The sequence below is a fragment of the Lampetra fluviatilis genome, chromosome 56, assembly GCF_964198595.1.
Source record: "Lampetra fluviatilis chromosome 56, kcLamFluv1.1, whole genome shotgun sequence".
NCBI lineage: Eukaryota > Metazoa > Chordata > Hyperoartia > Petromyzontiformes > Petromyzontidae > Lampetra > Lampetra fluviatilis.
In genome coordinates this window covers 8,081,832-8,099,123 of record NC_136330.1, presented here as the reverse complement: position 1 = coordinate 8,099,123, position 17,292 = coordinate 8,081,832, and the positions used below count along the sequence as shown (strand labels likewise).

The 17,292-nt window shown below is 54.0% G+C and overlaps 1 protein-coding gene across 1 annotated transcript in view; it reads left to right on the top strand.

Annotated features, from left to right (window-relative positions):
• Nucleotides 1–17,292, top strand: part of DROSHA (drosha ribonuclease III) — a 48,394-nt gene that overhangs the window by 20,885 nt on the left and 10,217 nt on the right. Inside the window, exons 15-27 of the mRNA XM_078880248.1 lie at nucleotides 995–1,094; nucleotides 1,428–1,535; nucleotides 2,024–2,131; nucleotides 3,466–3,604; nucleotides 4,173–4,233; nucleotides 4,719–4,778; nucleotides 7,023–7,122; nucleotides 7,593–7,695; nucleotides 8,531–8,601; nucleotides 11,584–11,628; nucleotides 12,221–12,378; nucleotides 13,879–13,984; nucleotides 16,741–16,879. Coding sequence (XP_078736374.1) covers nucleotides 995–1,094; nucleotides 1,428–1,535; nucleotides 2,024–2,131; nucleotides 3,466–3,604; nucleotides 4,173–4,233; nucleotides 4,719–4,778; nucleotides 7,023–7,122; nucleotides 7,593–7,695; nucleotides 8,531–8,601; nucleotides 11,584–11,628; nucleotides 12,221–12,378; nucleotides 13,879–13,984; nucleotides 16,741–16,879 — 1,298 coding nt within the window. The remainder of the gene's footprint in view (nucleotides 1–994; nucleotides 1,095–1,427; nucleotides 1,536–2,023; nucleotides 2,132–3,465; nucleotides 3,605–4,172; nucleotides 4,234–4,718; nucleotides 4,779–7,022; nucleotides 7,123–7,592; nucleotides 7,696–8,530; nucleotides 8,602–11,583; nucleotides 11,629–12,220; nucleotides 12,379–13,878; nucleotides 13,985–16,740; nucleotides 16,880–17,292) is intronic.

Genomic DNA, 17,292 nt, shown 5'->3' with positions numbered 1-17,292 from the left:
TTGCCACCCACTCGCCACTCACTCACTCGCCACTCGCTCACCACTTACCACCCGCTCACCACCCACTCGCTCGCCACCCACTCACCACCCACTCACCACTCACTCACTCGCCACCCACTCACCACCCACTCACCACTCACTCACTCGCCACCCCGCTCACCACTCACTCACTCGCCACCCACTCACCACCCACTCACCACCCACTCACCACTCACTCACTTGCCACCCACTCGTCACTCGCCACTCGCTCACCACTTACCACCCACTCACCACCCACTCACCACCCACTCACCACCCGCTCACCACTCACTCGCTCACCACCCACTGACCACCCACTCACCACCCGCTCACCACTCACTCGCTCACCACCCATTCACCACCCACTCACCACCCGCTCACCACTCACTCGCTGACCACCCACTCACCACCCGCTCACCACTCACTCACTCGCCACCCACTCGCTCACTCACCACCCGCTCACCACTCACTCACCACCCGCTCACCACTCACTCACCACCCGCTCACTACTCACTCACTCGCCACCTACTCACCACCCGCTCACCACTCACTCACTCACCACCCACTCACCACACACTCACCACCCGCTCACCACACACTCACCACTCACTCGCTCACCACCCGCTCACCACTTACCACCCACTCACCACCCGCTCACCACTCACTCACTCGCCACCCACTCGCCACTCGCTCACCACTCGCTCAGAACTTATCCGCAATGCTCACCACTTATCAACCGTACTCACCAATACTTCTCTCCCTTCTCACCCCTTGTGACTCCTTGCTCCTACTGCTATCTCCCTTCTGCTCCCCGCATCTCCTCGCATCTCCCCGTGTGTCCCCGCATCTCCTCGCATCTCCCCGCATCTCCCCGCATGTCCCCTTGTGTCCCCGCATCTCCCCGCGTGTCCCCGCGTCTCCCCGCGTGTCCCCGCATCTCCCCGCGTGTCCCCTCGTCTCCCCGTGTCATCGCCAGGTACCAGAAGCTGTGGAGGAGTTATCTGAAGTTGAGACATTTGCTGGCAAACAGCCCCAAAGGGAAAGCCTCCTACAAGCAGAGGCTCATGCAGAGAGAGGTGAGAGTGCGTGTGGCACAGCGGTATGCGCACCCCCCCCCCCCCCTACGAACCCGGCGACCCGAGTACGATTGCCGCTCGCGACCGATAACCGTGGCGACTATCTGAACCACGTCCCGCGCCTCCTCCCCTAGGTCGACTCGGCCTTAAACGAGTACCCGTCGCGGCGTGTAGTCAAACATCCCCGCCGGGGGAGATGAAGGCGGCCACGCACCGTCTCGTGCGCCGTGCTGACTTTCGTGTGCGAAACTCACGATGTATATATATAAATAAACCGGCACTTGCCCCAACAGTCCGCCAAAGGCTATGTGGGGGATCTTCGTCTCTGTGTAGGAGGCACTGCAGAGGATCAGGCAGAAGAACTCGATGCGCCGTGAGGTCACCGTGGAGCTCAGCAGCCGCGGCTTCTACCGGACGGGGCTGCGGTCGGACGTCTGTCAGGTGACCACAACATCGCCTGTCCCGACCCTGACCTCGCCTGACCCCACCTTGACCTCACCTGACCCCACCTTGACCTCAGCTGTCACAATGCTGACCTCGCCTGAGCCTGACCCTGACCTCACCTGCCCTGACCCTCACCCCGGCAATGACTTAATGTGATCCTCATTTCAACGTATGCAGCGGTTTGTGCGTGGCGCTACGAACCGGCGACACGAGTTCGATTCCCGCTCACGGAGATTATCTGAACCGGTGCCCAGGCCTCCTCCCCTAGGTCGACTCAACCTCAAATGAGTACCTGGTGCAGTGTGTAAACATCGCTACTAGGGAGACAAAGGCGGCCGGGCGTTGTGCTGGCCACCTACCCCCTTGTGTGCTGTGCCGGCCTTCACTAAACAGCACGTGCCCCAACGGTCTGTTCGGTCTATCCGGATGATCTTTATCTTTGGTGATTGTAGTTGTTGTTGTTGTTGTGGTTGTTGTTGTTGCAGCACGCGATGATGCTGCCTGTGCTTACTCACCACATCCGCTACCACCAGTGCCTACAGCACTTGGAGACTCTGCTGGGGTACCGGTTCAACAACCGCGAGCTCCTACAGGTACAACCACCACCACAACAACCACCACCACAACCACCATACCCTCAACTACAACCACCATACCCTCAACTACAACCACCATCACAACAACCATCACAACCACAACTAAAACCACCACATTTCGATTTAAAGCTATCGTGACTGCAGGGATTCATCTTCTTGGTTCTTTCGGTAAAGTCACGTAGAAGGGAAGTAATAAAATAATAAAAATAAAACATAATAAAATAATTCTCACGACGTTTCGGCCACGTCAAGTAGACAGAGTCTGTCTACTTGACAGACCTGTTCTCCACCTGAAGACGGCTGCTTGCGTTGTGGCCGAAACGTCGTGAGAATTATTTTATTATGTTTTATTTTTATTATTTTATTACTTCCCTTCTACGTGACTTTACCGAAAGAACCAAGAAGATAAAACCACCACAATTCCAATGACCATTACCACCATAACCACTGCTACAACCACCACAACTACCACCACAACCACCACAACTACCACCACAACCACCACAACCACCACCACAGCCACCATCATAATCACCATAACTTCAAATACAACCACCACAATGGCTATCATAGGCACCATCACCACTGCAACCACCACCATGACTACCACCACCATGATAACCCCCTTAGCCACAACTACAACCACCACAACCACCACAATTGCCACCATAACCACCAATACACCAATACCCGCCATTCGCCGCTAAGTGATGGTGACGTCACCACGGTGCCTGTGCCAGGCCAGGTGCACCTTCGAGGCTATCACGTGAAGTGTTGAAGGCCCGCTGCTGACGAAGGTCACGGGAATAGACCCAGGTGCCACGGGTTGACTGGCTGAGACGACTGGCAGATGTACCACCTGTGACCCACACTGTGCCAACTTGCTGTGCTTTAGCCACCCGGCTCTGTTCTCGTTGTTGTGAGCGTCACTTCTCTGTCCTGTTGCTGGAGGGCGACTTCCTCCAACGGCCCATTGGTGTCCTTCACGAGCTTCCTCCTTAGAGGCTGATCTTGACATCGCTGGTACCAGTCATCAGCGAGTTCACTCATAACCACCACCGCCACTGAAAACCGCCACCATTACTCGCACCGCAACTGCAACCAGAGTCAATCGCAACCTGATAACTGTGGTGACGTCACCCGTTGACCCGTCGATGACCCCTGCTGGCGATGAACCACCCGAGCCACCACCTTCAACTACAACCACCACCACGACTACCACCACAACCACCACCACGACTACCACCACAACCACCACCACGACTACCACCACAACCACCATAACCACAATTGCAACCTGACGACTGTGGTGACCTCCCCGATGACCCCAGCTGGCGATGACCCACCCGAGCCACCACCTGAACTTCGGGATGAACCCGGACCACGCGAGGAACGCGCTCTCCAACTGCGGCGTGCGCCAGCCGACCTACGGGGACCGGCGCGCGCAGCACCTGCACCAGAGGAAGAAGGGTACCGGCAACGGCGTCGCACCACACACGACATCGTACCGGAGCGGCGTCACGCCGCACACGACATGACATCACACCCCGTGGTGTCGTATCGCGCGTGGAGACGGTGTCGTACCACACATGGCGCCGTGCCGCGTGTGTCTGCATCATCATACCACGCCTGTTGACAGCGTCGCACCACACACGACATACCGGACGGTGTCACGCCACACACGACATGACATCACACCCCGTGGTGTCGTATCGCGCGTGGAGACGGTGTCGTACCACACATGGCGCCGTGCCGCGTGCGGCATCGTCATACCACGCCTGTTGACGGCGTAGTGCTACGCGCGGCATCAGCACACCACGTGCACTTTGTACCACATGCGGCATCATAGCAGACCCAGTGTCAAACCACGTACGACGTCACACCATGTACGCGTACCACACGCGGTCATGTAGCGCACTCGGTGTCCCGCCACGCGCGGTGTCAGCATCGTACCCCGACTGATCCCTCTCACGCACTGAGCACTGCTGCCCTCCCTGCTGATATCACCCCCCACTGATTGCCCCTTGCACCCCCACAGGAATCAACACCCTGATTAACATCATGTCTCGCCTGGGCCACCAGGAACCCACTCCTTCACGGTGAGATGCGAGGGAGAGATGCGGGGGTGGGGGAGACATGGGGGAGAGACGCGGGAGGAGGGGGAGACGCGGGGGGGAGACGCAGGGGGAGATGCGGGGGGAGGAGACACGGGGGGGAGACGCGGGGGGGGGGGAGACTCGGAGAGGGAGGAGACGGGAGGGGGAGGAGACACGGGGGGGAAACGCGGGGGGGGGGGGAGAAACGCGGAGAGACACGGGGGGAGACACGCGAGGGGAGATGCTGAGGGGGTGGGGAGACGAGAGACATGGGGGACATGGGGCCATATGGATGCATGAGGACATGGAGACAGGGACACAGAGATGAAGACTTGGCGACACTGGGACATCGAGACACGGCGACAGAGTGGTTGTGGTTGTGATTGAGTAGTTTTTTGTGGTTGGGGTGGTTGTGGTTAAGTTGTGGTTGTAGTGGTGGTTGGAGTTGTGGTTGATTTGTGGCTGAGCTGTGGTTGTTATTGCTGTAGGATTTCTCACAATGAACGACTCGAGTTTCTGGGCGACGCTGTCGTAGAATTCCTCTCCAGGTGAGAACAACCACACACAACCACGCACAACCACACACAACCACGCACAACCACACACAACCACACACACAACCACTCAACCACATACACACACACACAACCACTCAACCACACAACCACTCAACCATACACACACAACCACTCAACCACACACAACCACACACAACCACTCAACCACATACACACACACAACCACATACACACAACCACATACACACACACACATACAACCACACACAACCACTCAACCACACACACTCAACCACTCAACCACTCAAAACCACAACAACCGCCATTCGCCACTAAGTGGCGGTGACGTCACCACGACTCTTGTGCCAGGCTATGTGCACCTTGAGGCAACGTGAAGTGTTGAACGCCCGCTGGCAGGAGGTCACAGGGCAGACCCAGATGCCACAGGTCGACTGACTGAGATGACTGGCTGATACACCACCTGTGCCCCCTACTGTACCAACTTGCTGTGCTTGAGCCACCCGGCGCTCCGCTCGTTGTTGTGAGTGTCGCTCCTCCGCCCTCCGTTGTTGTTGGAGGGCGACTGCCTCCAACTGCTGGTACCAGTCATCAGCAAGTCCACTCAGCTCCAAATCCTCCTGTACCACATCACTCCTTCTCTTCTCTAGCCCGTGCCGCGCCCGTTTAGCCCCCTCGATCCGGCCGAACAAAAGCTGTTTAGGCATGCGGTGACTGGGCACGTGGGCTACATGACCCAGCCAATGCAGCCTTGCCTGCCGGAGGAGCTCACCAATGGGACTTTGCCCAGATCTTTCAAGGATTTGTAAGCTCCTCACACAATCCAGCCTGGTTAAACCCAGGATGGATCGTATGCAGGCCAGCCTAAATGTGTCTAACCAGCGAAGGTGTTCCATTAGGGGGGTACACGTTTCGCAAGCATAGAGAAGGGAGGGAATGACTGTGGCCGAGAAAACCTGAAGCTTCGTGCAGAACAACAGACCAGGTAGCTTCCACACAGCGTTATGCAACCGATGATAAGATAATGCCACTCGACTGATTAGGAGTGAGACCTCTGCTGTTAAACCGGAGCCAGTCATGAGCACACTGCCTGGGTATGGGAACCTTTCCACTCTCCACAACTGCTCCATCACCAATGGGGAGCTGAAGGGGTGGAGTGTTCTGTCACAAGCAGGTGCTTAGTTTTGGTGGGGCGGATGGAAAGACCCCACCTCTTAGTGGCACAATCCAGGTTCAGCAGCAGTGCCTCCAACTCCTCTGAGTGAATAGCCATCACCAGATCATCGGTATACATAACACGGTTGACCAATAGGGAGCCATCCCTCGACCGCACCCGGGCATCGATCAGTTTCCCGTTGTATCTGTACCAGATTGAAATTCTTCTGGTACAGCCATGGAAAGCTTCTCGAACTACGTGGTCAAAGATGATGTTAAATTATGTGGGAGCCAGAGGTCATCCCTGTCGCACCCCAAGGTGAAGAGGGAATGGCTCAGACTCCCGGCCACGTAGTTTTACCCTAACCTGCCCACCACCATCAAAGCCCTTGATGATTGTGAGCAGAGATGCGGCTGGGCCTCCGAAAGCACGAAGAACAACCCAGAGCCCAGGCCTACTGATGGTATCATAGGCCTTGAGCAGGTCAATAAAGCAGAGATGTAGGTTTTGTTGGAATTCCCTACACCTCTGCTGTAGCAGACAGACAGAGAATATAACATCCGTGCAGGACCGCCCTGATCTGAAACCACATTGGGGCTTCGCAAGCCTGTCCTCAGTGTGCCTGGTAAGGCGATGTTGAATAATCCTTGCCAGGACCTCTCACGGCACACTGAGAAAAGAGATGCCCCTGTAGTTGTTAGAGTCTGTGCGGTCCCCCCTCTTAACGAGGGCTTCCTGCGGAATCTGTCCTGTAGTCCAGACAATTGTGATGATGTCATGTAGGGTAGTCTGCACACAGATGCCACCCTTCCTCAGCATTTCGCTTGGGAGATCGTCTGTGCCCGGCACGTTTTCTGGTCTCAGACTGCGGATCTCCCCTCGCCCGTCCTCCACAGATGGCACCTCAGTCAACCATTCAGAAGAGGTGGCTACTTCTGCCAATATTTGAGGCACTGCAGCCCTAACAGTCACTCATTAATAGCCACTCACAACCACTCACACCCACTTATAACCACTCACACAACCGCACTCAGTCACCATTGGTGTTGCGGTTGTTGTTGTTGTTGTGGTTGTTGTTGTTGTTGTGGTTGTGGTTGCAGCGTCCACCTCTACTTCCTTTTCCCGAGTCTGGAGGAGGGTGGCCTAGCGACGTACCGGACGGCCATCGTCCAGAACCAGCACCTGGCCATCCTCGCCAAGGTTCTGCCACAACCACGCCACAACCACGCTACAACAACACCACAACCAACCCACAAGCACGCAACAACCATGCCACAACCACGCCAAAAACCACGCCACAACCATGCCACAACCATGCCACAACTATGCCACAACCACGCCACAACCACGCCAAAAACCACACGACAACAACACCACAACCAGCCCACAACAACACCACAACCACGCCACAACAACATCACAACCAACCCACAACCATGCCACAACAACACCACAACAACACCACAACCACGCCACAACAACACCACAACCACGCGTACAGCATCTCGAAATCCTCGTCAAGGTTACGTCACAACCACTCCACAACCACGCCACAACCACGTCACAACCACTCCACAACCACGCCACAACCACGCCACAACCACGCCACAACCACGCCACAACCGTGCTGTAGTCACACTGTTGTGACACCGTTGTGACGCTGTTGCTAGAAGCTACAGCTGGACGCGTTCATGCTGTACGCCCACGGCCCTGACCTCTGCCGGGAGTCCGATCTGCGCCACGCTATGGCCAACTGCTTCGAGGCTCTCATAGGTACCCAGAGGGAGGACGTTGTCTCTATGGGGGACGCTGTCTCTGTGGGGTTGCTGTGTCTGTGGGGGACGCTGTCTCTGTGGGGACGCTGTCTCTGTGGGGGGAAACGCTGTCTCTGTGGGGGTCTCTGTGGGGGACGCTGTCTCTGTGGGGGACGCTGTCTCTGTGGGGGACGCTGTCTCTGTGGGGGACGCTGTCTCTGTGGGGGTCGCTGTCTCTGTGGGGGTCTCTGTCTCTGTGGGGGTCTCTGTCTCTGTGGGGGACGCTGTCTCTGAGGGGGACGCTGTCTCTGTGGGGGTCTCTGTCTCTGTGGAGGTCTTTGTCTCTGTGGGGGACGCTGTCTCTGTGGGGACGCTGTCTCTGTGGGGGTCTCTGTCTCTGTGGGGGTCTCTGTCTCTGTGGGGGTCTCTGTCTCTGTGGGGGTCGCTGTCTCTGTGGGGGTCTCTGTCTCTGTGGGGGACGCTGTCTCTGTGGGGACGCTGTCTCTGTGGGGGTCTCTGTCTCTGTGGGGGTCTCTGTCTCTGTGGGGGTCGCTGTCTCTGTGGGGGTCTCTGAGGGGGACGCTGTCTGTGGGGACGCTGTCTCTGTGGGGGACGCTGTCTCTGTGGGGGACGCTGTCTCTGTGGGGGACGCTGTCTCTGTGGGGGTCGCTGTCTCTGTGGGGGACGCTGTCTCTGTGGGGGTCGCTATCTCTGTGGGGGTCGCTGTCCCTTGAGACGCTGTGGGTTGTGTATGTTGTGTGCACTAAGTATATGCTGTGTATGTATATGCTATGTGTGTGTATGCTATATATATGTGATATGTGCTATGTATGCCTTGTGTGTGTATGCTGTAGGTGCGCTCTATGATGAGGGAGGTATGGACGTTGCTCGCCAGCTGTTCGGGCGGCTGTTGTTTGACGAAGAGGTGAAACCACAACCAGAATTAACAGCACAGTAACACAACAACCACAACAATACAATAACTCAACAACCACAACAACTAACAGCACAGTAACACAACAACCACAACAACTAACAGCACAGTAACACAACAACCACAACAACTACTAACAGCACAGTAACACAACAACCACAACAACTAACAGCACAGTAACACAACAACCACAACAATACAATAACTCAACAACCACAACAACTAACAGCACAGTAACACAACAACCACAACAACTAACAGCACAGTAACACAACAACCACAACAACTAACAGCACAGTAACACAACAACCACAACTACTACTAACAGCACAGTAACACAACAACCACAACTACTACTAACAGCACAGTAACACAACAACCACAACAACAACTAACAGCACAGTAACACAACAACCACAACAACTAACAGCACAGCAACACAACAACCACAACTACTACTAACAGCACAGTAACACAACAACCACAACTACTAACAGCACAGTAACACAACAACCACAACAACTAACAGCACAGTAACACAACAACCACAACAACAACTAACAGCACAGTAACACAACAACCACAACAACTAACAGCACAGCAACACAACAACCACAACTACTACTAACAGCACAGTAACACAACCACAACAACTACTACTAACAGCACAGTAACACAACAACCACAACAACTAACAGCACAGCAACACAACAACCACAACTACTACTAACAGCACAGTAACACAACAACCACAACTACTAACAGCACAGTAACACAACAACCACAACAACTAACAGCACAGTAACACAACAACCACAACTACTACTAACAGCACAGTAACACAACAACCACAACAACTACTAACAGCACAGTAACACAACAACCACAACAACTAACAGCACAGCAACACAACAACCACAACTACTACTAACAGCACAGTAACACAACAACCACAACAACAACTAACAGCACAGTAACACAACAACCACAACAACTAACAGCACAGCAACACAACAACCACAACAACTACTAACAGCACAGTAACACAACAACCACAACAACAACTAACAGCACAGTAACACAACAACCACAACAACTAACAGCACAGCAACACAACAACCACAACTACTACTAACAGCACAGTAACACAACAACCACAACTACTAACAGCACAGTAACACAACAACCACAACAACTAACAGCACAGCAACACAACAACCACAACAACTACTAACAGCACAGTAACACAACAACCACAACAACTAACAGCACAGTAACACAACAACCACAACAACTAACAGCACAGCAACACAACAACCACAACAACTAACAGCACAGCAACACAACAACCACAACAACTACTAACAGCACAGTAACACAACAACCACAACAACTAACAGCACAGTAACACAACAACCACAACAACTACTAACAGCACAGTAACACAACAACCACAACAACTAACAGCACAGCAACACAACAACCACAACTACTACTAACAGCACAGTAACACAACAACCACAACTACTAACAGCACAGTAACACAACAACCACAACAACAACTAACAGCACAGTAACACAACAACCACAACAACTAACAGCACAGCAACACAACAACCACAACTACTACTAACAGCACAGTAACACAACAACCACAACTACTAACAGCACAGTAACACAACAACCACAACAACTAACAGCACAGCAACACAACAACCACAACAACTAACAGCACAGCAACACAACAACCACAACAACTACTAACAGCACAGTAACACAACAACCACAACAACTAACAGCACAGTAACACAACAACCACAACTACTACTAACAGCACAGTAACACAACAACCACAACAACAACTAACAGCACAGTAACACAACAACCACAACAACTAACAGCACAGCAACACAACAACCACAACTACTACTAACAGCACAGTAACACAACAACCACAACAACTAACAGCACAGTAACACAACAACCACAACTACTACTAACAGCACAGTAACACAACAACCACAACTACTAACAGCACAGTAACACAACAACCACAACAACTACTAACAGCACAGTAACACAACAACCACAACTACTACTAACAGCACAGTAACACAACAACCACAACTACTAACAGCACAGTAACACAACAACCACAACAACTACTAACAGCACAGTAACACAACAACCACAACAACTAACAGCACAGCAACACAACAACCACAACAACACAATAACTCAACAACCACAACAACTAACAGCACAGTAACACAACAACCACTAACAGCACAGTAACACAACAACCACAACTACTAACACCACAGTAACACAACAACAACGATAACAACTAACAGCACAGAAACACAACAACCACACTATATTCTATGGTTCTTTCGGTAAAGTCACGTAGAAGGGAAATAATAAAATAATCAAAATAATATTTTTAAAAATTCTCACGACATTTCGGCCACAACGCAAGCAGCTGTCCTCAGGCGTTCTTCACCTGAGGACGGCTGCTTCCGTTGTGGCCGAAACGTCGTGAGAATTAGTTTTGTTTGTATTATTTTATTATTTCCCGTGTACGTGACTTTACCGAAAGAACCAAGAATATTAATCCCTGCAGTTACGAAAGCTTTAAATTGAAACCACCACACTACTAACAGCACAGAAACACAGATTTGGCTTCTGCGGCCATCTGGAACGCTCCTTCCTTTCTGATATTAGTCAGCCGCTCAGAGCAATGCTGCACTTTTACATCATCAAGCTCATTTCTTTAGACCTTGCTTCGTGTGTTTAGAGTTGTTGTCCTTCCACCAGCTCCTCCGATTAGCGCGGTTGGCTACGTACGGAGGTGCGAAAGAAGTTCATTGTACACACACAGACACACGCAGCACCATTCACCCTCTCTCTAAGTTGTTGTTGTTGTTGTAGCTGCTGCTGTTGTTGTTGTATCTGCTGTTGTTGTTGTTTCAGAATCTCAGGGAAGTTTGGCTCAACTACCCCCAGCACCCACTACAGGTGCCCCCCCCCGATCCCCCCCTGATTCTCTCCCCTGATCCCCCCCTCACCCCTCCCCTGATCCCTCGCTTGATCCACCCCTGATCTCCTCACCGTTCACCTGATCACTTTCCTAAACCCCTAATCCCCTCCTGATTGTGGTTGTGATGGTTGTGGTGGTGGTGGTAGTGATTATGGTTATGGTTGTTGTGATCTTGGTGGTAGTGTTTATGGTGGTTGTGGTGATATTGATTGTGGTAGTGATAGTGGTTGTGGTGGTGGTAGTGATTGTGATGGTTGTTTTTGGGGCAGTGATAGTGGTTGTGGTGATAGTGACTGGAGTGGTGGTGGTTGAGGTGGTAGTGATAGTGGTGATAGTGGCTGCGGTGATAGTGATTGTGGTGGTTGTTGTGGTGGTGGTGGTGGTTGTGCTAGTGATTGTGATGGTTGTGTTTGTGGCAGTGATAGTGGTTATGGTGATCCTGATTGTTGTAGTGGTGATAGTGGTTGTGGTGGCCGTGTTTGTGGTGGTGATACTGGTTGTGGTGGTTGTGGTGGCCGTGTTTGTGGTGGTGATACTGGTTGTGGTGGTTGTGGTGGTGGTCACGGTTAGTCCCAGGAGCCCGGCACGGACCGGCACCTGGTGGCGGCATCTCCCGTGCTGCGCTCGCTCACCGAGCTGGAGGTCTCCATCGGCGTGGACTTCTCTCACATCCGCCTGCTGGCACGGGCCTTCACCCTGCGCACCGTGGGGTTCAACCACCTCACGCTGTGAGCTCACCACTCGCTCACCACTCGCTCACCACTCGCTCACCACTCGCTCACCACTCACTCACCACTCACTCACCGCTCACTCACCACTCACTCACTCACTCACCACTCACTCACTCACTCACCACTCACTCACCGCTCACTCACCACTCACTCACCTCTCACTCACCACTCGTTCACCACTCACCACTCGCTCACCACGCACTCACCACTCACTCACCACTCGCTCACCACTCACTCACTCGCTCACCACGCACTCACCACTCACTCACCACTCGCTCACCACTCACCCACTCGCCCACCACTCACTCACCAGGGGTGGACTTCTCTCACATCCGCCTGCTGGCACGGGCCTTCACCCTGCGCACCGTGGGGTTCAACCACCTCACGCTGTGAGCTCACCACTCGCTCACCACTCACTCACCGCTCACTCACCGCTCACTCACCACTCACTCACCGCTCACCACTCACTCACCACTCGCTCACCACTCGCTCACCGCTCACCACTCACTCACCACTCACTCACCACTCACCACTCGCTGACCACTCACCACTCACTCACCACTCACTCACCACTCACTCACCGCTCAGTAACCACTCGCTCACCGCTCACTACTCACTCACCGCTCACTCGCTCACCGCTCGCTCACCACTCGCTCACCACTCGCTCACCACTCACTCGCTCACTGCTCACCACTCACTCACCACTCACTCACCACTCACTCAACACTCGCCCACCGCTCACTCACCACTCACTCACCCACTCACTCACCACTTGCTCACCGCTCGCTCACCACTTGCTCACCGCTCAGTAACCACTCGCTCACCACTCACTCACCGCTCACTCACCGCTCACTCACCACTCACTCACCGCTCACTCACCACCCACTCACCACTCGCTCACCGCTCACCACTCACTCACCACTCGCTCACCACTCGCTCACCACTCACTCACCACTCACTCACCACTCACCACTCGCTGACCACTCACCACTCACTCACCACTCACTCACCACTCACTCACCGCTCAGTAACCACTCGCTCACCGCTCACTACTCACTCACCGCTCACTCGCTCACCGCTCGCTCACCACTCGCTCACCACTCGCTCACCACTCACTCGCTCACTGCTCACCACTCACTCACCACTCACTCACCACTCACTCAACACTCGCCCACCGCTCACTCACCACTCACTCACCCACTCACTCACCACTTGCTCACCGCTCGCTCACCACTTGCTCACCGCTCAGTAACCACTCGCTCACCACTCGCTCACCACTCGCTCACCACTCGCTCACCACTCACTGAAGTGTAACTCTTTCATGTGATGTGGTTTTTTTTGTGCCGATTGCTCCGTGCTTCCTTGCTGCACTTTATTGTTTGTGTTGCGCTTGCGATCGGGACTCCTATCCCGGTCTCGGCAGCTTCCACCTGGCTCCCCACACCCCACTTGACCCCTGTCTTGACCCCACTTGACCCCTCTTGACCCCTCGTCCAGGGGTCACAATCAGCGTATGGAGTTCCTGGGTGACTCCATCATGCAGATGGTGACAACGGAATACCTCTACCGGCACTTCCCAGAGCACCACGAGGGCCACCTCACGGTGACTCACTCACCACACTCACCACACCCACCACACTCACCACACTCACCATGACTCACTCACCACACTCACCACACTCACCGTGACTCACTCACCACACTCACCACACTTACCACACTCACCGAACTCATCGTGACTCACTCACCCCACTCACCGTGACCCACTCACCCCACTCACCCCACTCACCATGACTCACCATGACTCACTCACCACACTCATCACACTCATCCCACTCACCACACTCACCCCACTCACCATGACTCACTCACCACACTCGCCACACTCACCACACTCGCCACACTCACCACACTCACCATGACTCACTCACCACACTCACCACACTCACCACACTCGCCACACTCACCACACTCACTGTGACTCACTCACCACACTCACCACACTCACCATGACTCACTCACCACACTCACCACACTCGCCACACTCACCGTGACCTACTCACCCCACTCACCACACTCACCACACTCACCCCACTCACCACACTCACCACACTCACCATGACTCACTCACCACACTCACCACACTCACCCCACTCACCGTGACCCACTCACCCCACTCACCCCACTCACCCCACTGACCGTGACCCACTCACCATGACTCAGCCCACTCACCACACTCACCACACTCACCCCACTCACCCCACTCACCCCACTCACCCCACTCACCACACTCACCCCACTCACCCCACTCACCGTGACCCACTCACCCCACTCACCGTGACCCACTCACCCCACTCACCCCACTCACCGAACTCACCGTGACTCACTCACTCCACTCACCGTGACTCACTCACCATGATACACCAAACTCACCGTGACTCACTCGCCATAACTCAACGCAACTTACTCACCGCACTCACCGAGACTCACTCCCTGCACTCACCGCACTCACCAAGACTCACTGTGCCACTCACGGTGATGCTCTCACCACACGCTTACTGTTATTCAGCTGACTTATCCCTGTATGAGTCTATGGGTCTCTCTGAGTCTATGGGTCTCTTTGTGTGAGTCTATGGGTCTCTTTGTGTGAGTCTACGGGTCTCTGTGTGAGTCTACAGGTCTCTGTGTGAGTCTACGGGTCTCTCTGTGAGTCTTTGGGTCTCTGTAGTGAGTCTTTGAGTCTCTGTGTGAATCTACGGTTCTCTGTGTGAGTCTACGGGTCTCTGTGTGAGTCTACGGGTCTCTGCGTGAGTCTACGGGTCTCTGCGTGAGTCTACGGGTCTCTGCGTGAGTCTACGGGTCTCTGTGTGAGTCTACGGGTCTCTGTGTGAGTCTACGGGTCTTTGTGTGAGTCTACGGGTCTCTGTGTGAGTCTACGGGTCTCTGCGTGAGTCTACGGGTCTCTGTGCTAGTCGAAGGCCAGGTATAAAGGAGGTCGTTGGTTCGATCCCGAGCGTGACACCTTTATTTTTTAATTTGGCATGTTTCTCTCCCCGTGGTCGTGTGGGTTTTTCTCCGGGTCCTCCGGTTTTTCCCTCAACTTTTAGAATCAACATCACACGTTTTGAGTATACGGCGTCTTTTTTGTCCGCACGATGATAAGCGACTTGGTTGAGCTGTCATTTGTGATGGCCAGGTCACTTCTGACAAAGAGCTACAAAGCTCAGTGGTAAAATTCTCTTTTAGCCCCGCCCCCTCCCCCATACATTCCATTCATTGGCTACCACACTCAGATAAGCTCCTCCCCCCTCCTCCCCCCCTTAACTTGTATTTAAGAACTTGTATCTTGGAATTTATTGCCTCACTTGATACAGTAAATATGGCTGTGACGGTCCCACCTGATGACGGAGACTTGTGTTGCCTCCGAAACGTGATTTATTATTGTATTTCTAGTATTACTTTTATTAATTTTATTTTTTACCTACGTGACTTTACCGAAAAAACCTAAGAGTATGAATCCTTGCAGTCATGAAAGCTTCAAGTCTAGAACATTTTTTAATAGTTTATGAGTTATAGTTTATGGCGGTCTTGGTGCCATGGTTGTGACGTACGATATCCCGTGCGGTGTGATGTGGTTGTGGTGTGTTGTGGTGGTGTGGTTGTGGTGTGGTGGTACGGTTGTGGAGCGGTGGTGTGGTGTGGTGCGGTGGTGTGGTTCTGGTGTGGTGTGGTGTGGTGCGAAGGTGTGGTTCTGGTGTGGTGCGGTGGTGTGGTTGTGGTGTGGTGGTGTGGTTGTGGTGTGGTTGTGGTGGTGTGGTTGTGGTGGTGTGGTATGGTGGTGTGTGGTGGTGTGGGGCGGTGGTGTGGTGGTGCGATTGTGGTGGTGTGGTGTGGTTGTGGTGCGGTGGTGTGGTTGCGGTTGTGTTGCGGTGGTGTGGTGTGGTTGCGGTGTGGTGCGGTACGATGGTGCGGTGGTGTGGTTGCGGTTGTGTTGCGGTGGTGTGGTGTGGTTGCGGTGTGGTGCGGTGCGGTGGTGTGGTGGTGCGGTGGTGTGGTTGCGTTGTGGTTGCGATGTGGTGTGGTTGTGGTTGCGATGTGGTGTGGTTGTGGTGGTGTGCGGTGGGTGTGGTGTGGTGTGGTTGTGGTTGCAATGTGGTGTGGTTGTGGTGTGGTTGCGATGTGTGGTGGTTGCGGTGCGGTTGTGGTGGTGTGGTTGCGGTGTGGTTGTGGTGGTGTGCGGTGGTTGCGGTGTGGTTGTGGTGTGGTTGCGGTGTGGTGGTTGTGGTTGCGGTGTGGTTGTGGTGTGGTTGTGGTGGTGTGGTTGCGGTGTGGTGTGGTTGTGGTTGTGATGTGGTGCAGCTGCTGCGGAGCTCGCTGGTGAACAACCGCACGCAGGCCAAGGTGGCGCTGGACCTCGGGCTGCCCAACTTCGCCATCAACAACGACAAGACGCAGCGCTCGTTCATGCGCACCAAGGTTCTGGCCGACCTGCTCGAGTGTGAGTGCATGCGCTAGGGCTGACCCACACGCCCGCTCACCGCTCGCCCGCCTGCACGCTCACCCGCACGCACGCACACACGTACAAATGCTCTGTCTCAGTCGCTCGCTCGCAAGCTCATTCGCTCACTCACCCTCTCGCACGCTTATTCGCTCACTCACCCTCTCGCTCGCACGTTCATTCGCTCACTCACCCTCTCGCATGCTCACTCACCCACTCGCCCTCTCACTCACCGACACACTCATCCGCTAACCCACTCACTTACCGCTCATCCGCTCACTCGCGCTCTCACTCACTCATTTGCTCACTCGCTCATTCACTCATTCGCTCACACGCTTACTCACCCACGCGCTCGCTCTCTCGCGCACTCACTCACACACTCACTCACCGCTCGCCCGCTCACCCGCTTCCTC